Source organism: Hemibagrus wyckioides, linkage group LG26 (assembly GCF_019097595.1).
Source record: "Hemibagrus wyckioides isolate EC202008001 linkage group LG26, SWU_Hwy_1.0, whole genome shotgun sequence".
NCBI lineage: Eukaryota > Metazoa > Chordata > Actinopteri > Siluriformes > Bagridae > Hemibagrus > Hemibagrus wyckioides.
In genome coordinates, this window is record NC_080735.1 from 8,447,904 (window position 1) to 8,469,436 (window position 21,533).

General features: G+C 39.8%; 1 protein-coding gene across 1 annotated transcript; it reads right to left on the bottom strand.

Moving 5' to 3' along the window:
* Positions 1-54: 54 nt before the first annotated feature.
* Positions 55-21,445, bottom strand: LOC131347004 (coiled-coil domain-containing protein 81-like). The gene is made up of 14 exons (XM_058380834.1): positions 18,809-21,445; positions 17,100-17,161; positions 15,835-15,988; positions 13,557-13,816; positions 11,915-12,095; positions 11,610-11,694; positions 10,161-10,269; positions 9,323-9,469; positions 9,085-9,192; positions 7,539-7,708; positions 5,772-5,850; positions 5,173-5,399; positions 2,784-2,909; positions 55-1,315 (listed from the first exon to the last, which is right to left on the bottom strand). The coding sequence occupies exons 1-14, from the start codon at positions 18,885-18,887 to the stop codon at positions 1,177-1,179; spliced, it is 1,926 nt and encodes a 641-aa protein (XP_058236817.1). The 5' UTR covers positions 18,888-21,445; the 3' UTR covers positions 55-1,176.
* Between the last annotated feature and the right edge of the window lie 88 nt (positions 21,446-21,533).

Below are 21,533 nucleotides of genomic sequence, written 5' to 3' on the forward strand. Positions count from 1 at the left end.
TAACACCATGTTCGCGTCACATGTTTGTTGACAGTGGAGTGGTGGGCTGCTTTAAGTCCCTTCATGCCCGTGTTACCTTCACTTTTTCAGTCATAGCTAGGAGTCTTCCTGATGCTTTTCTTCTGCTGCATCTGAGAATCGTTCACTACTGGAAATGATGACCCTAGACTAAAGTTTGCTGTGAGATTGCGGTGGTCAGTAATGTTTGACTTTACAGCATACAATTGTGGAAGAGTATTGACTCATAACCTGGTGTCACTCGGATGAGGATGGGTTCCTTCTTCAGTCTGGTTCCTCTCAAGCTTTCTTCCTCATATCACTTCAGGAAGCTTTACACTGCCACTGTCATCTCTTGCTCATTAGGAAGCTAAATACACATCTGGATTTCTGTTAAGCTGAATCACATTAAAAGTGAAGAATAAAACCTGATATTGTACAAAATTTATAAACACCAGAGTGGTGTATGATCTGACCTGAAGTGGAGTTGCTGTTACCTTGAAGTAATTTATTCACCTTAAACTACAGCAATTTTCCAGGTTTAACTATATTTCATGTATGATACTGACTTTGTTAATTAACTATTAGTATTATTAACAGCTAGTCCTTAATGACTCAAAGGTATACGAAGTATAATATATAACATACTGTATTATGCGTCATTATTTCCTAATGCTCCAAAAATTAGCTCACGTATTAATTAAAGCTTGAATTGATTATTAATAAATGTTCATTTGTGGTACTTCTACTGCAAAATATTTCACAGGTTTTTCTTTGGGACTTTTTATTTTAGGCCATTAAAAGAATGACACATGTAGCCAGAAGGACATTTGTACCTTTATGACTTTTAGTGTAAAGAAATCACTCAGCAGAGGTTTCAGCATCCATGCCAGATACCAAACAGATATCAGTCTTTCCAGGAATTTTTCAATCACAGAAATTAACGCAAAATCAAAAGTAATTACGTGTGTCTTCACTGGTGGGAGAATCACAGAAGGAGAAGGATCCTGTGATGGCAATTTTACCAGTTGTTGTAGTTTTCTTCAAATAGATACCACCACATTCAATTGTACTAGAACTTCAAGTATTTGAGTTGATTCTAGAGTAGAGTAGAGTAGAGTAGAGTAGAGTAGAGTAGAGTAGAGTAGAGTAGAGTAGAGTAGAGTAGAGTAGAGGAGGCTACACCATCAGACGAGAGCCGGGGATGTAGTGTGACTCCTTCCAGATGTTGCTCTCACCACAGTTGGTGGTTTTTCTCTTGCACTGGAAACAGCGGCGGTACTGTTCACACTGATCCATCAGCAGCCTGCCACCAGACCTGCACATACAAACATAAGCAAATAAAACCATAATGACACAAGTGACACTGACTCCATGTGTACACTCAGAAGAGGCATTTGTTCAGAAGCAGCTTTTTGAGAAATGTACAATATAATCTTATATGAAATCATCTTACAGTATTTCTTTGTTGTCTCATACATTTGTAGTAAAAACAGAACACATTATAGCAACCATTAACTCCTGAAAGTCTCAGAATATTGCTCAGATATTTATATTACTATTAGTAACCCCAGCCTCTGGAATAGAAAATGATGTACTGTATGTTGTTACATAACTGAGTAAAGTCTTAGCCCGATAAATGATCCCTTGAGTTTAAGAAAATTCTTTAAAAAAATTCAACACCTCCTGACCAATCAAGTCTGAGAATTCAAGAGCTGTTGTATAAAGTTACAAAGAAGTAAAGTGCTCTTGTTCACAACAATAACTAATATTGTAATTTAAAAAATAAAACATAACAATTGAAGTAAATATACACCGATCAGGCATAACATTATGACCACCTGCCTAATAATGTGTTGGTATATTTATGCTGCCCTGGCATCTACTAGTTCCCTGAAGGTGTGTTGTGACAACTGGCACCAAGATGTTAGCAGCAGATGCTTTAAGTCCTGGAGGCCCAACCTCGCAACTTACAGAACTTAAAGGATACTTTTGATAGATACTGACCACTGCAGACCGGGAACACCCCACAAGAGCTGGAGTTTTGGAGACGCTCTGATCCAGTCGTCTAGCCATCACAATTTGGTCCTTGTCAAACTCGCTCAAATCCTTACTCTTGCCCATTTTTTCCTGCTTCTAACATCAACTTTGAGGGCAAAATGTTCACTTGCTGCCTAATATATCCCACCCACTAACAGGTGCCATGATGAGGAGATCATCAGTGTTATTCACTTCACCTCTCAGTGCTCATAATGTTGTGCCTGATCGGTGTAAAAACTATATAATGTCAAGCACTGCTACTTTATTTATGACTTTATGACTACTGTGCATTTATTTATACCCACACTAGCAGAATGCTCATGATACACATACAGTTTTGTGAGTATTTTGTGAACTTATTGTGCTGTTCTTGTGTTAAGTGCTAGTCTTCTCTGTTGTTCTTCTGTTGTGACACCAAATTTGGATTGGGGAATACAAAATACTCATTTATGGTTAGGTTAGGTTCATTTTTACTCTTCAGCTTTTAGTTTTGTGTTTTATTATGTAGCTCTGTGTCTTTATGTAGCACCATGGTCCTAGAAGAACGTTGTCTCATATCATTATGTACTATATCAGCTATATATAGTCGAAATGACAATAAAAGCTTCTTGAATTCACTCTACTGTAAAAAGGAATATAAAATAATCAATGTGGTTGCTTGTGAAAACCTATTTAATCCCATTCGTCCTTTTAATTACAACATTCAAGGTTCTTTGTCGTTCTTCGTTGCCGTCTTTTTGTCTCACCTAATGAAAGCTCTCTCCTCCAAGTCTCGGCAGTGTTTCAGGTCAGCGCTGCGAGACCATGCGTCTTCTAGCACAGTCTTCAGTTTCCTCAGCCTCTCATAACGGTTGATCCGATCTGCATTTAATCTGCCAAGCAGTGAAATGAGAGATCGACACAGTCTCATTAAAAAATTTGTAGAACACCGGGGGGAAGTCAGTTCTCATGAAAAAGTACAAATGGTTCTAGACTTTTTTCTTGCAAAATATTAACTCAAAAACGTCCTGCTGAATAATACCTCATTTTTAAGACTGCACAGAAAAAGCACAGTCCTCAGTAAGGAACAGTTTTGACATCTGGTTTAAAAAAATATCCAGAAACACTGCATTTCCTCTGACATCTGGAACTTTATATGCATGTCATATATTACACTGCCTGATGTATTGATCTCTGACATTAAACAGTGCATGTGCACTGGCAGCTCAACGATTTCTTATGTTTATAAGAAAGATCCCTTTCCAATAATATATCAACACTATCATTTAATATATTCACTGAGAATTCAATGAACTCGGTGTGAAGGAATCTTATTTTCACTGAGATCATATCTGAATCGATCTGGATATAATGGAAACTAAGCCATACATAATTTTAAAGGAATGACCTGATATACAGGTGTTGGACAAAATAATAAGAACACTTATTGTTATATTTAATTAATTTATTATTTAATTAATTAATTGGTTAATATTATGTGTGTAGGCTAAATGTTGTGATTATCATTTATTTATTTTCCGTTACTGTCTAGTGTATAGGTGGCATGCCAGTATAAAACAGGTTGTGTTCAACAGTGGTTAGTTTAAGACACTGTAGAAATAGGTGACTTGTCAGATTTCCAAAGGGGACAGATCGTGGGAGCCCTTTTAGCAGGATTATCTGTAACCTTCACAGCCCAACTCTTTAGTGTTTCAAAAGCAACAGCCTCCATGATTATGACTGCTTATACAAAGCATGGCAGGACTTTATCAGCGAAGAACAATAGTGGATGAAAATCCAAAGATAATGATAGGGACCGTCAACCACAAGGAAGGACTGTGTCCAAACACCACAGAGCTATTGCAGCAAAAGTGAAAGCAGAACTTAATATCCACCTTAAAGACCCTGTTTACACAAAAACAGTCCACAGAGAGCTTCACAAAGCCAACATCCACGAAAGAGCTGCAACTGCTAAACCATTAATCATAGAAAAAACGAAAAAAGATGGTGTCATAAAACCTGGACAGCTGAAGTGAGTGATATGGTCTGATGAATCACCATTTACATTATTCCCAACAGAAGGTTGAGTTTATGTTTGGAGAACATTGTCTGATTCCATTTGTCAAACATGGGTGTGGATCTGTGAAGATTTGGATGACCATATCTTAGTATTCTGCTGGTCTGCTACATGGTCATGTTACTGCCAGCAAGTATTTAGAAAATCTAAGTGAACATTGCATCCTATGGTCCATAGGTTGTTTTCAAACAGTGAAGCCCATACGCACAGCAAGGAGCACCTGTATGAAATTCAACATCTGCCCTGGCCAGACTTGAACATCATCAAACCAGTGAGGGAAATTTTGGAGAGAAGAGTGAGAAGTTCTCTGCTCCAACCTTTCTGAACCAACTAGCAGATATTCTGGTAGAGGAATGGTTAAAAATTCCATTAGAAGGTATTCAGAAATTGTATTAATCGAAATGCTGGTCCAACATCTTATTAATAAAGAGATATTACATATTTCATTGGTGTTCACATTATTTTGTCCAACCCCTTTATCAGTGCACTGGGTCTCCACTCCTGTCCTAGTAACATAATTCCCTGCAACCTTTTAGTCTTAACCCTTCTTAATATATATTTATTTAACCCTAGTTTGATCGTAAGAAAGTTACATGACTTATAACGTATGAATGTCAACTTTTCCACTTGTGCTCTCTGTAGCCCTTACACATGTGTGGATGTCATGTTTGCTTTAAATGCTCGAACTGAAGGATGTGGGATTCTTATTCTGGTGGGATAGAACTAAGGAGAACATGCTCTGGAGATGAGAAGGCTGAGGAAACTTCTCAGGATCTTTGAAAACACATCACACCCCCTGCATGCAACACAGCCGTCCTACCGGAGCACATTCAGCTGGCTGAGACCACTGATGACAACCACAGGAGGACTTTCTAGTGACCATCAAACTCTATAACCCTTCTCCTTTCACTACGGAGCAGAGCCGACTCAATGAACACTGAGTATCACTGTTATTATGTGCACTATCCAAATCACAATATTTACAATATTTACATTAATATCATACTATGTGCAATATCATGTTCAGTATGGTCTTAATCTTATCTTATCTGATCTCATCTTATGTGCTGTTCACTCACTCCTGGTGGTTGCGCTGCAGCATTTCTCTTTCCTTCCTCTGCTCACTCAGTCGGCTACACAGCGCATCCTTCCTCTTCATGCTCGCTGCATTTTGCTGCTCTTCACAAACTCTTTGTGCTCTCAGTTTTTGTTCAGCTAGCAAATCTGGAGCACCGTCCCACACCCCAAACACAGGGCCGTCCGAGTCAGGCTGACGTGCAGGGAGGCCTGGACTCCGGTGTTCCAGCTGAATGAGGAAAGACACGATCACAGAGATCTTATTGCACCGTTTCTGTATGAATAGCATCTTAATATTTTTTGCTTGTGATCCTGGACACTTGTTATTTCATCTTGCTGTGTATGGATTGAATGTCAATACAAATCACATGACGTGTGTACACTTGGCTTTTGACTGATATAGTAGACTGTAGATCAGGTCTAAAGATTATTAAGTAACTGCATTGAAGTCACAGCATGTACCCTTATATCAACACCTTCCCTTGAACTCTACTACTACTTACCTTCAATTTTTGCTAATCAAACATATTCAAAGCTTTACATGAATTTAAGAACATGATGCAAGAACTACATCTTTCTACCATTATGTTCATTCCCTTACTTGGGTATCCAGGGCCTTCTGGAGCCTCTTCATGTTCTCCTTTTTCTGGAGACGTTCCTGAGATTTCATTTTAGCAAACCTGAGAAACACAACACCTCAGTTACTAACCACATATCCTCTTACACGATCTTAGAGCTTTTTCAACAGTGTGGCACAGAATAGTACTTTTGCCAACCTCATCCCATAATAGTACCTTTGAAAGCATGAGTTCTCTGGAAGTTGTGAGATTATTTCCAAAATCACAACAATGCAATATGGTACGATGATACGATACTAAGAGTAAACACTAATCAGTAAACAGTGATGATAAAGGAGGAGACGAGAAGGTGCTGAGTGGCATGAAAACTGAGCAGCAAGAGCTGAGCTGTGTATGTGTATGTGTGTCTTGGTGTGAGACGTAAAAGTGAAATCTACAATAGCATTGAAAAATGTTTGGAAAAATAAAGAAAAGAATAAAAAAAAAACAATGAAGAGGTATTCCAAGTCTTCCTCCTCTTTACTCATACCCTTCCAGACCAATAAAAGTGTTACACTGGTGCTGAAACTCAGGGCATGAGGAAGTAAGAAGTGTCCTGGCTCTCTGCTTACAGTATTAAGACCACATTTAATGTACTCTATGGCTGAAGCCCATGTGGCCTCTTAGATATCATGCAGGAAAAATGAGAGGAAAGACCATCAGAGAACAAGAATGAAATGAAATAAATTCCTGACCGGAGTGTAAAACAAAACACAGTGAGGAAATGAACACAGGAGAATTTGCTCTAATGTTTAGAACTGCAATTCCGGCTGATTGGGGTGTTCACAATTATGTACGTTTTCCCAGGGAGATAAAGTGCTCGTATTATTACCCCATGTTAAGCTCTAAATTACTTCCAAACTGGCATGGGCCGTTTGAGGTCTCATGGCAAGAGGGAGATGAAGTAAGGCAGACAGAAAGCGGTAAGTCATCTCATAAAACTATAGCAGAAGTTGGTCACTTTGGTGGTGATAGTTCCTGAGAGAGAGAGAGAGGAGCTGGGACCAGAGGTGAATCTCAAAGGACAGAGATTGCTGAGTTGCAAAGTAAGTTTTCTGGTGTGTTTTTGCATCTACCTGGTTGCATTTATCTCATAGAACATCACACTGAGACTTTAGGGAAAATTCAGGAGTCCCACAGTGATGGGTCTAGTCACATCTTCCTGGTTCCTAAGGCCACTGATTTGGTCTAGATCTGTGTGGACTTTAGACACTGACTCCAAAGTCTGAAGATAGAACTGCCTTTAACACTCCATTTGTTTTACACCAATTTCTCTTTTCAGGGCTTCAGCCAAGTTTCAATAACTCATGTACAGAATCCTACAACACATGCTGCCAATGCCACATCTGAGGTTCTTAAGATGGGTGGGACACAGCAAGCCCAAAGAAGCTCTTTGGTATGCGGGCAGTTGCTAAGACAGAAGCAACTGAGGAGACCAAAAAGGGTGTGAGCTACTTTCTGGGGTTTGTTGGCTATTATTTTGTACCTAATAATTTGGATGTGGTAAAATAAAAATAATCTATGACTATGTGGAGCGATATTCTAAAATTGATTATATCTTCATATACCTTGCATATTCCACTAGCCTACATAAAAGTGACCCACCTATTTAGATTTCTGGAACAAGTCATTGTTTTGGTGTCATTGTCTGGTGTCTCTGTTTCTCTATTCAGGCCAGTCTATATAATGAACAGTGAATGAGTGAGAGAGGGAGTAATCTCAGACACAGCAACAGACATTTATCGTCTTACTCATCAGCTAGCTGGATTTGATGGAGCCGCTCAGTGAGCTCCTGGTCTTGGCATCTCTGTGTGTGGTTCAGCCTCCTGTGAGTCAGCTGCTCTGTCAATTCCTGCATGTAGCACCTCTGTTTCAGAAGCTTGGGAGGAGTGGCAGGCCGTCTACCAAAGATGTACGAGCCCTGGACAGTAACAAAAAGTACTAAACATGTTATTGGCAAAATGACACAAAGGCAAAGTCTTTAAATATTATAGAATGCTACAGAGAGAAGACCTTCTATACACTGTTGGATGAAGTTCCTGAAAGTGAAGCACAGAGTTAGGGTTATTGCGCTGTGGCTTCTTAGGATGTATGATAGATTGATAACACATTGCAATTGCAGGGGCAGCAGACTTTGTTCATTTGATTTCTCTTGTTTACTGCTGACTACACCTGCAAATGAGTATACCTGGCTACAGACAAAAAGCACAAAGTTAACAGAGAGTGGAGATTATTATGGAGACAAGAATACGCTTTTATCAAATGCCAGAGTAAATAGGTACACCCTGTATGTCAAGAGACTGTTCTGGTAATTGAAGGATTTAATATGATGAGACATTATGAAACTATTCATGGGCGAGGTTTAGTGGGAAGAGAAACTGAGGCAGCTGGAATCTTTTATCAGGCTGATCGCATTAAGCATGGAAATCTTTTTGTGAATTCCCGGAAACCTCCTTGAAATACTAGTGCACGTGCAGCCAAATTAATTTGTTAGTTAGTCCAATTATTTTTGGTCCCTTGAATAGTGAGACCACATACACTGATCAGGCATAACATTATGACCACTGACAGGTAAGGTGAATAAGACTGATGATCTCCTCATCATGGGACCTGTTAGTGGGTGGGATATATTAGGCAGCAGGTGAACATTTTGTCCTCAAAGTTGATGTTAGAAGCAGGAAAAATGGACAAGCGTAAGGATTTGAGCGAGTTTGACGAAGGGCCAAATTGTGATGGCTAGACCACTGGATCAGAGCATCTCCAAAACTGCAGCTCTTGTGGGGTGGTCAGTATCTTTCAAAAGAATCCTTTAAGTTCTGTAAGTCCTTTAAGTCCTGTAAGTTGTGAGGTGGGGCCCATGGGGCAATTCTTACATTGTTCACTTGACTTGCATGTAAACACTCTAAAGAAACCTAAAACTCTGCATCTGGACTTTTTTGTAGCTTCTGAAATACTCAAACCAGCCAATTCTGGTGCCAATATCAATGCCATGATCAAACCAGCAGAGTTCACACATTTGTTTCATCCTGAAAATATTAACTGAAGCTCTTGATCTGTTTCTGCATGATTTTATCCTTTGTGCTGCTGCCACACGAATGGCTCATCAGATAACTGCATGAATGTGCAGGTTAGAGGTGAACATGCATGTGTGTGATTTTGCATTTAGTCCGCTTTGAAGAATGCTTGGATAACCCTGCAACATGCATCACATTATTTACCTTCATGCTCAAAGCAATGGGAAAGCCCCTTAACGATAGCAATCTCAGTGTGAATGTGTTTACATTGCTAAAGACACACCTCAAACTTGGACGACCTTGCTGACTTCGTTGCCCGCAGTGTTTCAGCAACCCCGAGATTAAATGCTGCCATCTTCTTATTGTTCTGCCGTTTCTGCTCTTGCTTGGCCTTAAAGCATCACAAAAAAGGAACTGTATGGCTTGTTGTCTTTTTCCAATCATATAACTATTTACAGCGAAGTTAGGAATACTCTGTGTGTGTGTGTGTGTGGTGGGGTGTTGATGTGGCTAATCCTTACTTGTTCTCTCTGAAAGAATTGCTCATCTCTGTGTTTCTGAGCGAGCAGCAGCAGTTTCTCCTCTTCCTTGTCCTTTCTGCTTCTCTCCTCTGCTAGATACAGTGGCACATTACGCTGGGCTCGCTGCATACACAGGTAGCAGAGCTCCTACACACACACACACACACACACACGGATGTATGTGATCACATGCAGTGATTGCCTTAGAATATGAGCTTCACAAGAATAAGTTAAAACTCAGATATACACTGAAATCCACAACAGCTGTTGGTTTAGATAGACTTACATGATCTAAATCCATAGAAAATGGGGTGTGCAGGGAGCTTTAATCTTTAATCTTTATTAAAGTTATAATATTTATTTATTAACTTCCATATATCTTCTGTACCACTTAGCCTACACAGGGTGGTAGGGAGCCTGTATATCGGAAATCTATAGTAGGGTTGGGGGACACGCTGGACTGCCAACCCATCATGGGACATTTATTCATTTCTAGTAATTATTTATGTATATAATATATGTAGATAACAGTTTAATCAAAATCTCAACAACTCAACAATTAGGCATATAAATGGAGTTAATAATAATAAAAATAATATCCAACATTTGAAACAAAATTAAAAATAAAAATAATAAAAACTCTACTGTTTAGTAAATCCACTTAAGCAGTAAATGTAATAGTTGTAAAATTTTCTTAAAATAAGTCTGTACAAAGAGGACCCATGGAATTTTTTCCCCCAACTTAAAAACATTTGAGAACCTCTGCTCTATTCTGAGCTTTTAAGATCCCTCACATGGGTTTCATAGCTCAAGAAAATGAATAAATACGCTCTCTCACCTGTCCAGCTCGGGTGTGGTCCAGGCATGACAGACCGGGGCATTCAGCTTCTTGCTTCTCTTCTACTTTTTCAGCAGTGCCATCTGGTGGCTGTGGGGCTCTAGCCTGTCTAAAATGGAACAGGGTTTCTGTCTATTAAAAAGATAAATAAATTTCTCTGTCTTGAAGTCTTTCCCATGTCTGAAAATTTAATGACTGTTATAAAATGCTGGCACTGGAGACTCCTTCAATCTGCCTTCAAATGTCATCATGACGAATGATTGAATGAATGATTATTCAAGTATCACCTTGTGTTTTTTAATAAATGACAATTTTAAAAAAACAGCTCTTGATGCTGGCTCGATATCACAAACACAAACCTATGAATATTCCATGAGTTCCATGAAGCAGTGAATTAAAACTCGGTCTGTCAGCACGGCCCCCCACTGAGTGGTAATCTAAATCCGTTCAATCAGCACAGTCTGAGAGAACAGGTCACTAAAGGCCAGCGTGTAGACTGTTCTGCTTCCTACTGTGATATGGAACAGTGCTGACAGATGGCAGCGTCCTCCGCAAGGTCTTGGGTTTCAGGGCTTGTAGAGGTTGTGCTTTTGACACTGCTCTTGGTTCAGAGGTTCGGTTTCTGTTATATTGCTTTCTATTAGGATCTGGCAGTAGGTAAGCTGGTGCTTGGTCAGAATACGAGTAACTTTTACAGAGGGCTTCAGTTACACCGGACCTGCAGGACGCATGCAGAGGCTAGCCATCATGATATTTAGTAGTTAGTACTGACATCTCATTTAATGAAATCAGTTTTGATGTGCAATCTTTGTTTTTATATACAGAAGGGTAGAAATTAAAGTTAAAATGGCCGTGCCTGATCATCTTTATCCTATTATAAAATATTTCTATCCTGGAATTTGTCTCTTTCAGAATAACTTGAACGGAACAGCTCACTGAATGGAGTCTAAAAATTATGTAAAGCGTATGCTTTGGCTTTATAGTCACTGGATCTCCACCAAACTGGACAACTACACTGTTTGGAAAACTGTAGTTTAAGAGATGTGCAGAATCTATGGCAAGGTTCAGTAATGGACACAACAGTGCAGGGAGATGATCCTGGTGGCAGTTGTGTGTGTGCATGATGGGGGGGAGTGTACATGAGAGACACAGAACACAAGAGCACTGGGACCAGTCATATTTATCACTTTTAATTCACTCGAAGCTCAGTCTTACTGGTAAATAAATCCGCCGTAGTGTTTCATTTTATTTCATTTCTAGCAATGGATCATTTTGACCGAACAGCTGAACACCAAGCTCACACTCAGACTCAATATGACTTTTAATAAAAAAATCTTTAACTCATTCGAGGTTTAGCCTGTTTACATTGTGGACTTAGAAATAGAAGTATATGCTCAGAAGTATATGCTTTATACTGACTCGAATGATAACATATTCAATCTGACGTACCTTTCCATAGTTTCTAATGGAATTTCAGTCTCTTGGTTATCACTTGAGATGTTTCCATATACTTTGGCTGGGGGCGGCCTGGACTCTGTAACACACACACACACACACACGATTGATGTTTTTCATGCTTTGACTCCTAAATGTATAAATGAATAATTAATAATGATGATGATGATGATGATGGTCAATTTAATCCTAAGAATATAAAACTCCCCTGTATTAGTTTCTCACAGATGATTTATGAAAGTGAACATTTATGTAATAATTTAACATTATTTAACTGAATTCTACTGGAAATAACTCACCATTCCTATTCTCCTCTTGTCTATCATACAGCTCAGAGGCAGAACCTTCATCCTCCACTTCCTTCACCTCTCTCAGTGCATTTCCGGATGAGATTTTGGGGAAGGTCATGGCATTGCAGCTCCCAGGGCGCTGGAGGCTTGAGTGTTTCCCAGAGATTACGGAGATGCTTGTTCCAGGTCTCTAAAAAATAAGCTTGTGGCTTTACTCCAGGTTGCTTCAGAGCCCTGTGTCCATTATAATACACCAGTTTAGACTTGTTACATATTTGAATGGACCTGAAACCATACACACTGAAGTAAAGTATTGCAGCACATGAGCTCAAAAAGGTAAATAATTTTTTCGTTATTGTTTATCGGTTTGTTGTACTTTAAAATATTTACTTTTCTGTCATTTGGCAGACTCTTATCCAGAGTGACTTACAGTTATCTCATTTACACAACTGAGCAACTGAAGGTTAAGGGCCTTGCTCAGGGGCCCCAGGAGTGGTAGCTTGGTGTCCTGGGATTTGAACTCAAAATATGATAAAGTGTGGGCGGTGTGAAACGTGAAAGAAGATAACCCAGTATTCTGTTTCCCTGAAGTTTACAATGAGCCAGGGTTAAAGTCCTTAAAGCGCTCAGGCTAAATGACAGTGGGAAGATTTCAGAGATTCATAGGATGAGGATAATGTTAAATGACAAAAAAAAAAGTATACTAAGAACATGATTTTGTTAAAGAATCAAATTTCATGATGGTGTTCTGAATAATCAGGATATATATATAAATAATTTAGTTTCCACAGTAAATGGGAGGTAGCAGCATTCAGTAGGTCACCAGGGCAGGGTTCTCTATTATGTGAAGATGACCTTTTAACCTTCAGGACAAAAGTAACCAGGTATAAACACTACAATGCTCAGAGAAAACATGACAACCGTGGCAGCTGCAAGGTCGGCTACTGTTTAGTTTTGGGCAAAACAGCTTAAGAGCAGCTCGTAAAAATGAAAAAAAAAAAAAAAAAATAGACATCGTTTCAGAGAACACTGAGATAAAAGATAAAAATGCCATGCAATGGAAAATGTTCTGTGTAAATCGATGTGATGCAAATACAAGAATATATGTTGAGTTTACTTGCAGCTCTTCACTGCAAATTGTCTATATACTATATATCATTATTGCAGATTTATCGTAAAAATGGAAGCACTACTTAAAGAATACTACTTCTACTTCAACTACTAAGAAGAAGAAGAAGAAAAAGAAGAAGAAGAAGAAGAGGCTAGACCAGTGTCCACAAGACAATTTCTTCTGTATTTGTGGCAGAAGGTCAACATATTCTGAAGAAAATAACCTCAAGGCAGTGTCTGATTTTGTTTAGCTGTTTTATTGGCTGATCTCTTTCTGTTTAATTACATTTTGCGGTCTCATGAATGCCTGAGGCCTGTGCTTAAAACCACCTCTGCAGCTTGACCGCTGTTAGACTGCATGAGAAGTATCGTAACTAACCACTTTAACAAAGTCAGTTTAATAGCTTTGTGCTGATCTAGAGCCCTCATTAGATCCCTCACCATTTATAATCTCCACAAGAGATAACTGTATATTTTAAAGATTTAGTAAGAACCATCAGTTTAATCCCATTAACACAGCAAACTGATATATGTGACTCACGTTGGTCAGAGCCCAGAGGAGTGTGCCTGAGCCATCCATGCTCGAGATGAAGTCACGGTAGAACTTCATCTTGACGATGCTGTGCCGGAATGAGAGGACGCCAATGCCCCTGAAGATAAGGAAGATGCTGCGCTGGGCAGCCACAGCACGCAGCAACAGGAGGAGCATCTCCCTCACACAGCCCTCCACCACGTCGCGCTCGAACGGGCTGTCCACACTCAGGGCGCTGAAATTGAGCTGCACCACCGGAATGTCCCCTGCTGTGTGCCATTAATGTTAGAAAGTTCATTGAAAGCACCACTGGCTCCACTCAGTCTGTTTCTTAAACACTGTTGTCCTGTTCAGGTCAAAATGTTTACTAAAATATGTTTTTGCGCAGAAAACTTTGCAGAACTCTATAGTATTAACACAAAACATGTAGTACAGCAAGTAAAACACTAACACTGAGGAACAGGGAATGAACCATTGCCTTCGGCTTGCTCGTTAGGGCTAATTTTATCTTTAAAATATATAATTTAAATATAATGTATTATACTATTTATCCTAATTTTATATATTCCTGTAAAGTGTCTATACAAATTAAATTGAATTGAATTGAATCACCCCTTGATCCTAGATATGTTATTTCATTGCTGGAAATATTGAATTTGTATAGAGCTTTTAACCGCAGACAATGTCTCAAAGCATATTTACTCAAATCCAGATGTAGATGAGATCTCTATTGAAGAAAACAGATGTGCCAATGCCAAGCACAGTGGCTGATGAAGTGCCACCATATAAATGTGTGTAAGCTTTTAAAGAGCATTGTCTCATGATTGCACAATGTCGAGAAAACTTGGAGAGCAAATCGCTGAATAGTGTTTTCATCTCATCCAAAAGTATCGGAACACCAAACACAATTCTCTTGTTTCCGCTTGTCACTGAAGACATGTACGTGTCTTGAGTGAGATTAACAATGAGATTTAATGATGAGAAACGGACTAAATATGAGGACTATGAATACGATTTACATCTAGATGTGTTAGGACATGGCAACTTAGCTCTTCCTGTTTCATTTTTGCTTGATTTCACCATCAGTACATTTACGTACTCTGAATTTCTTTACATTATTGTTAACGCTCTACATTAAGGTTCCCTACACTAATATCATTTACCACAACAGTGGCACCACTATACACAACATACCACCAATGAGGAAAATAAACCCCAGTGAACAACATGTACAGCACCTTAATGAACGTGTTTGTGGTTGTTAATTGGCAAAATTTCCGAACTGAAGCTGAAATGAATTCCAGTGTTTACACCTGGAGACCACAGATCTGAAAGTTATTAACATTTATGATAACATACTGTAACTTAATTTATGGAAAGTTACCATTTAGTGTTAGCTTACTTGCATTGCTAACATAGTTGTTAGGTTTTTTACTGCTGAAGATAAATGAAAAAGGTTCATGAATGTTAACTAAAATGGTAAATAATACAGTAAATACTTGTGCAATAGCCTTGAGTCTAGGCCAGGGGTTTCCAACATGTTGCCTGCCACCTACCAGTAGCTCGTGAGTAGTAGCTCATCTAATTTCTGGAGTTGTACTGAGATCAGGTCTCTGTTTTCAGTCTTGCTGAGGACATCAGGGTATGTACCGGGGGGACTTGTAAGTAACAATTTGCTGATAAATAACAGACTCGGGGGCAGCATGGTGGTTTAGTGGTTAGCACTGTTGCATCGCAGCAAGAAGGTCCTGGGTTTGAACAGGCAGGGGCCTTTCTGTGTGGAGTGGGCATGTTCTCCCCGTACTTGCGTGGGTTTACTCCGGTTTCCTCCCACAGTCCAAAAACATGTACATTAGGTTGATTGGTATTTCTAAATTGCCCATAGAAGTGAGTGTGAGTGTGTGTGGTTGTCTGTCTATATGTGTGGCCCTGTGATGGACTGGTGACCTGTCCAGGGTGTACCCCTGCCTTTTGCCTAATGTGTACAGGGATACAAGTGTGTAAGTCACACAAAAATTGCTCATTCAGCTGGTTTGGTTTATGGCAATAAGCTATGTAAATAAATGTTACTAATAATATAACATGAGTAGCTCTTGGCCACATAAATTTTGTCAAAGAAGGTTGGAGCCCCCTGGTCTAGGCTGTTATGAGACAATAATATGTATGTATAACTTTCTATTGATTTTCTATGGATTATCTATGAACAGAAAAGAAAAGGTCTGATGAAGGTAGATTTAAATAAATTATTGAGGTAGCAGTTGGCCAGTGTGATGATGCATGTTCTCACCTGCAGCAAGAGGTTTGCTCTGTTTAAGGCCATGAGACTGGCAGAGTTTCTCAGTTAAGATGAAGACTGGCCTCTGATAAAGGACATACTTGCTGCCTACGTCCAGCTTCTGCTGCGAGAAGGTGAAGACTCCGAGGCCAGCGATGCACACTCCCTAAAGAATATCCATTTGACCACTTACATCCTGACACTTTGTGCACTGTACTCTGAAGAACATTAAGACACTCACAGAGATGATATTCAAAACTGACATTTTAAGTACACGGTTGTCTAGACCACAGCTTCCCTTCCCTTGGTCTTGATGTACCCCATGCCAGGCAGATTATAGTGTTTTTCCTACTATAACATACCCACACAAATCAACTGATTATTTGAATCAGATGTTTAAGAAAACATGATATGAAGAAGACTTGGGGTAATACAGAAGCCTGGTTGGGAACCAGTGGTGTCGAAGTTGTCAAATCTATGCATCTGTTCAGTGTAGAGGAAAGATCTAGATTATTCCAATTATGAAAAATGGACTACAGACAATGGACACTACATTTTCTAAATTGATCTAATTTGCAGGATAATACACACACAACACAAACACACACATTTTCTATACATACACAAGATTCAAGATGGTGCCAGTGATGTCAGGTGCCGATACGACTGCTCCAACCACTCTTTCTTTTTGTTTCTTTTTTCTAATTTCACTACATGTTGTATTGTCATGGTGATGAACATACTGCGCATCAGTGCACAAAGCTCTAATTCATCCCAAAGGTGTTCTATCAGGTTGAGGTCAGGAATCTGTCAAAACTCGCTTATCCATGACCTTACTTTGTGCACTGGTGTACAGTCATGTTGGAACAGGAAGGGGTCATAACCAAACTGTTCCCAGAAATTTGCGAGCATAAAATTGTCCAAATTGTCTGGTATGCTGAAGCATTAAGAGTTCCTTTCACTGGAATTAAGGGGCCGAGTCCAACCCCTGAATTCAATGGTTTGGAGGGGTGTCCCAAAACTTTTGGCAATATAGTGTATGTGACAAATAAAATTTGTATTTGATTGTGCTTTATTCTTTAGCTGGAGATTAGATATGTACTCTCACCTCATATGGATGGAATAAAGATAAATTTTTGACTATTTTAGTGATCCTTAATTCAATAAAATTACTTCCAGCAGAGCTTTAATTTTTTTTTTTAACACAGAGTATCATTTATTCCATTCAAGTTTGCTTATGCTAGCAGGCTCTTTTTACTTTACCTTGCGTCACTTACCTTTTGCATAGACATGTGCCGTTCGATGAAAGCTGACACATTTGCCCAAATATTGTCCACATCTATGCAGGAATAAAACACACGATGTATTTGTTTGGAATTATTTTCCTTCCTGATTCACATATCATCACCATCATAATTCACTTACATTCGACATTCAAGAAATGTCTTTATTGTAGCATTCATGTGTAAAAACATTGTAATTTGTCATAGTGCTAATAATACCAGTAAAGATGAGAACAATGGAAAATATTAGACTGGAGACCTTACAAAATATTTATTCATTGTTTAGTCAAACATCTGACGGTAAAGCATCTAGTTTCTCTAATCAATGTAATAATTGGCATCATAATGAAAGCATATTATACATACAGTATTATAAAATGTTTACACAACCCTGATAAATAGTAGATTGCTGTCATGTTATTTAAAAAAAAAAAATCCAGATAAATCAGTGCAGATCCACCTTTAATCTACTATATGAACCAACAAACACGTTCACTTCCTGTCCTTTCGGAGAGACGTCCTAATCTAAGCGATGTCCCTGTTGTGCCCCAATTTCTCCACTTGATGATAACCTTCACGGTGCTTCATGGTCCATCTAATGTTTTAAAAGCTCTTTTTCCCCCTCTCCTGATTGATACATTTGGACAATGAGATGCTGTACATACTTTATAAGCTGTTTGAGAAGAGTTGGATGAAAGCAAGTTGATGTCAAGAAAATCCTAACCAGAACAGGAACAACTAACCAGAATCTGGTTAATCAGAATCACTTCACTGATGACAGCTTGATGATAACTTTTAAACATGAGTTTGAATGTGATCGATTCATTCTGTGAACATTATACACTGACCAGGCATAACATTATGACCACCTGCCTAATACTGTGTTGGTCCCCCTTTTGCTACCCTGACCCGTCATGCACTGTGTATTCCGACACCTTTCTATCAGAACCAGAATTAACTTCTTCAGCAATTTGAGCAACAGTAGCTCGTCTGTTGGATCGGATCACACGGGCCAGCCTTCACTCCTCATGTACATCAGTGACACTTGTACGTCAATGACCCTGTCGCCGGTTCACCACTGTTCCTTCCTTGGACCACTGATAGATACTGACCACTGCAGACCAGGAACACCCCACAAGAGCTGCAGTTTTGGAGATGCTCTGATCCAGTCGTCTAGCCATCACAATTTGGCCCTTTGTCAAACTCGCTCAAATCCTTACACTTGTCCATTTTTCCTGCTTCTAACATCAACTTTGAGGACAAAATGTTTACTTGCTGCCTAATATATCCCACCCACTAACAGGTGCCATGATGAGGAGATAAATCAGTGTTATTCACTTCACCTCTCTATCTATCTATCTATCTATCTATCTATCTATCTATCTATCTATCTATCTATCTATCTATCTATCTATCTATCTATCCATCCAAACACCGAAAGACACACCCACCCACCCGTCAATTTATCTATCCAACACCCACCTACCCACCCAGCCATATCTCTCTCTCTCTCTCTCTCTCTCTCGGAATAAACTGCAAGCGAGACTCTGGATATTTACTTTGCTGTTCATTTCCCCTCTGTTGGAAATTTTATTTGCTGATCTTCCAGCTGAAACAGTACAGAACAGATTAAACCCATAATAAAGCAAACTGTCTCTACCTTTCACTTAAAGTCTAGTCTTTTACAGCTGAGAGGACATTACCGTTCTCGCTCAGCTGGGACAGAGTTGGGAAGCTGTTGCGTTCTGCCTCCGACACCACGGCAAGCAAGCCGTCTGTCATGGCGTTAAAACTGCTCCTGAAACCAACAAATCTGAACAATTTATAATAAAAATCCGTCTAAACAAGGAGCAGTCCGTGTCCGCTCCGCGCGAGCGCAGGAATCTTGGTGAGCTGAGTTCGTTGCCATGGAGAGATGACGCAACACACTGATGCGCGCTCCAACCTCCCGCATTGTGGTTTTAGACAATAGACAGGGACGGAATTGGCACATACACTACATTGCCAAAAGTTTTGGGACACCCCTTCAAATCATTGAATTCAGGTGTTCCAGTCAATGGCCTCAGGTGTATCAGGTCAAGAACCTAGGCATGGAGACTGCTTCTACAAACATTTGTGAAAGAATGGGTCTCTCTCAGGAGCTCAGTGAATTTAAGCGTGGTGCCCTGATAAGTTGCAACCAAGTCCATTCATGAAATTTCCTTACTACTAAACATTCTCTGTCCTGTGATGGACTGGCGACCTGTCCTGGGTGTACCCCTGCCTCTTGCCCAATGTGTGCTGGCATAGGTTCCAGGAGATCCCCGTGACCCTAATTAGGAATAAAGTGTGTATCAAAAATGGATGGATGGAAACATTCTCTGGTCAACTGTTAGTGGAATTATAACAAAGTGGAAGCAATTAGGAACAACAGCAGCTCGGCCACGAGGTCAGCGTATGTTGAGGCGCGCAGTGCGCAGAAGTCGCCAACTTTCTACAGAGTCAGTAGCTACACACCTCCAAACTCCTTCAGATTAGCACAAGAACAGTGAGCAAGCAGCTGCATCCCAGCCTTACATCACCAAGTGCAATGCAAAGTGACGGATGCACTGGTGTAAAACACACCGCCACTGGACTCTAGAGCAGTGGAAACGTGTTCTCTGGAGTGACCAATCACGCTTCTCTGTCTGGCAATCCGAGTCTGGGTTTGGTGGTTTCCAGGAGAATGGTACTTGCCTGACTGCATTGTGGCAAGTGTAAAGTTTGGTGGATGGGGGATTATGGTGTGGAGTTGTTTTTCAGGGGTTGGACTCGGCCCCAGTGAAAGGAACTCTTAATGCTTCAGCATACCAAGACATTTTGGACAATTTCATGCGACCAACTTTGTGGGAACAGTTTGGGGATGACCCCTTCCTGCTCCAACGTGACTGCACACCAGTGCGCAAGAGCCATAAAGACATGGATGAGTGAGTTTGGTGTGGAGGAACTTCACTGGCCTGCAGTCTCTTTAGGATGAATTAGAGCAGAGACTGCGAGTCAGAGTCTTGTCCAACATCAGTGCCTGACCTCGCAAATGAGCTTCTAGAGGAATGGTCAAAAATTCCCATAAACACACTCCTAAACCTTGTGGAAAGACTTCCCAGAAGAGTTGAAGCTGTTATAGCTGCAAGTTCATGTGCATGTAAAACCAGACATCCCAAAACTTACATAAACCACAAACCTCCTGTGCACGAATAGGCTTAGGGTCAAAAGTCTCATTTCTTTATGCACTTTTTAAGCAGGTAACTCCTAGTTCTAGTCAATCAAACTGCTTTACCTCCTCAGCACTCAGATTTTCTCCATCATCATAGTCTGTGGAAAAGTTACATAATCAACAGGGGATGGAGGAAAATTACTTTGTGGCTATTTTTAAAAACGCTGGGTTGACAACCATTCTTTTGAGAAATCTCGGTGTAATTGTTATTACACTGTAAATATTGAGCAATTCAGAAACCAATAGAATCAAAACACAAACCCTAATATAACGTAACCCTAATCCCAAATGATATATACACATGAATCATCAGAATGGGGAAACATGATCTCAGTTACTCTGAGTGGGAAATGGTCACTGGAGTCAGAAAGGGTCATTCGTGGTTCATCACAAAATGCACAATACAAGAGCTTCAACAGCAGTTGACGGGAAACACAAGGGCTCCTGTCAGAAAATGACGGGAATCACAGTGACTAAAACTTGACAACTGAATACAGAAAGAAGAGGTTTGTCTAATCTTCAGCTGTCTAGTTTGGTTGAAGCTCTTGCACCATATTATTCGTTGCAATGCTGCTACCTGATTGGATGATTCAATCATCACATTTATGAGATGAATAGTTCTTAAAATACTAATAAAGAATATACAGGATTTTCTCTTCCTTTAAGAAAGTCTTTACCAGTAAAATGCTCTATGGAGATCCAAAATTAAGTGGATGTGTTAGCTTAGTGGTTAAGGTGTTGGACTAGTGATTGAAAGGTTGTAAATTATAATCCTAGTTCCACCAAGCTGCCACTGCTGGGCCCTTGAGCAAGACCCTTAACCCCTTAATTGCTCACTTGTATAAAATGAAAGTCGCTCTGGATGAGGGCGTCTGCCAAATGCCTGAAACAAATTATTAAATTATTGTTATAAAAATGTCACATACACTATATTGCCACAAGTTATGGGACCCCCCAACAAATCCAAGCCAGTAACGTTCCTCCACACCAAACTCACTCATCCATGTCTTTATGGACCTTGCTTTGTGTGTAGTCATGTTGGAACAGGAAGGGGTCATCTCCAAACTGTTCCCACAAAGTTGGGAGCATGAAATTGTCCAAAATGTCTTAATATGCTGAAGCATTAAGAGTTCCTTTCACTGGAAATAAGGAACCCTGAATTCAATGATTTGGAGGGGTGTCCCAAAACTTTTGGC

Bases quoted from the DNA above. Each gene is read 5' to 3' on its own strand.
- LOC131347004 (XM_058380834.1), bottom strand. From the start codon at position 18,887: ATGACAGACGGCTTGCTTGCCGTGGTGTCGGAGGCAGAACGCAACAGC. The intron at 9,470-10,160 runs GTGAGAGAGCGT...GTGTGTGTGTAG, and splicing joins ACCACACCCGAGCTGGACAG to GAGCTCTGCTACCTGTGTAT. The intron at 5,851-7,538 runs GTAAGACGATAA...TGTGTTTCTCAG, and splicing joins CAAATCCAGCTAGCTGATGA to GTTTGCTAAAATGAAATCTC.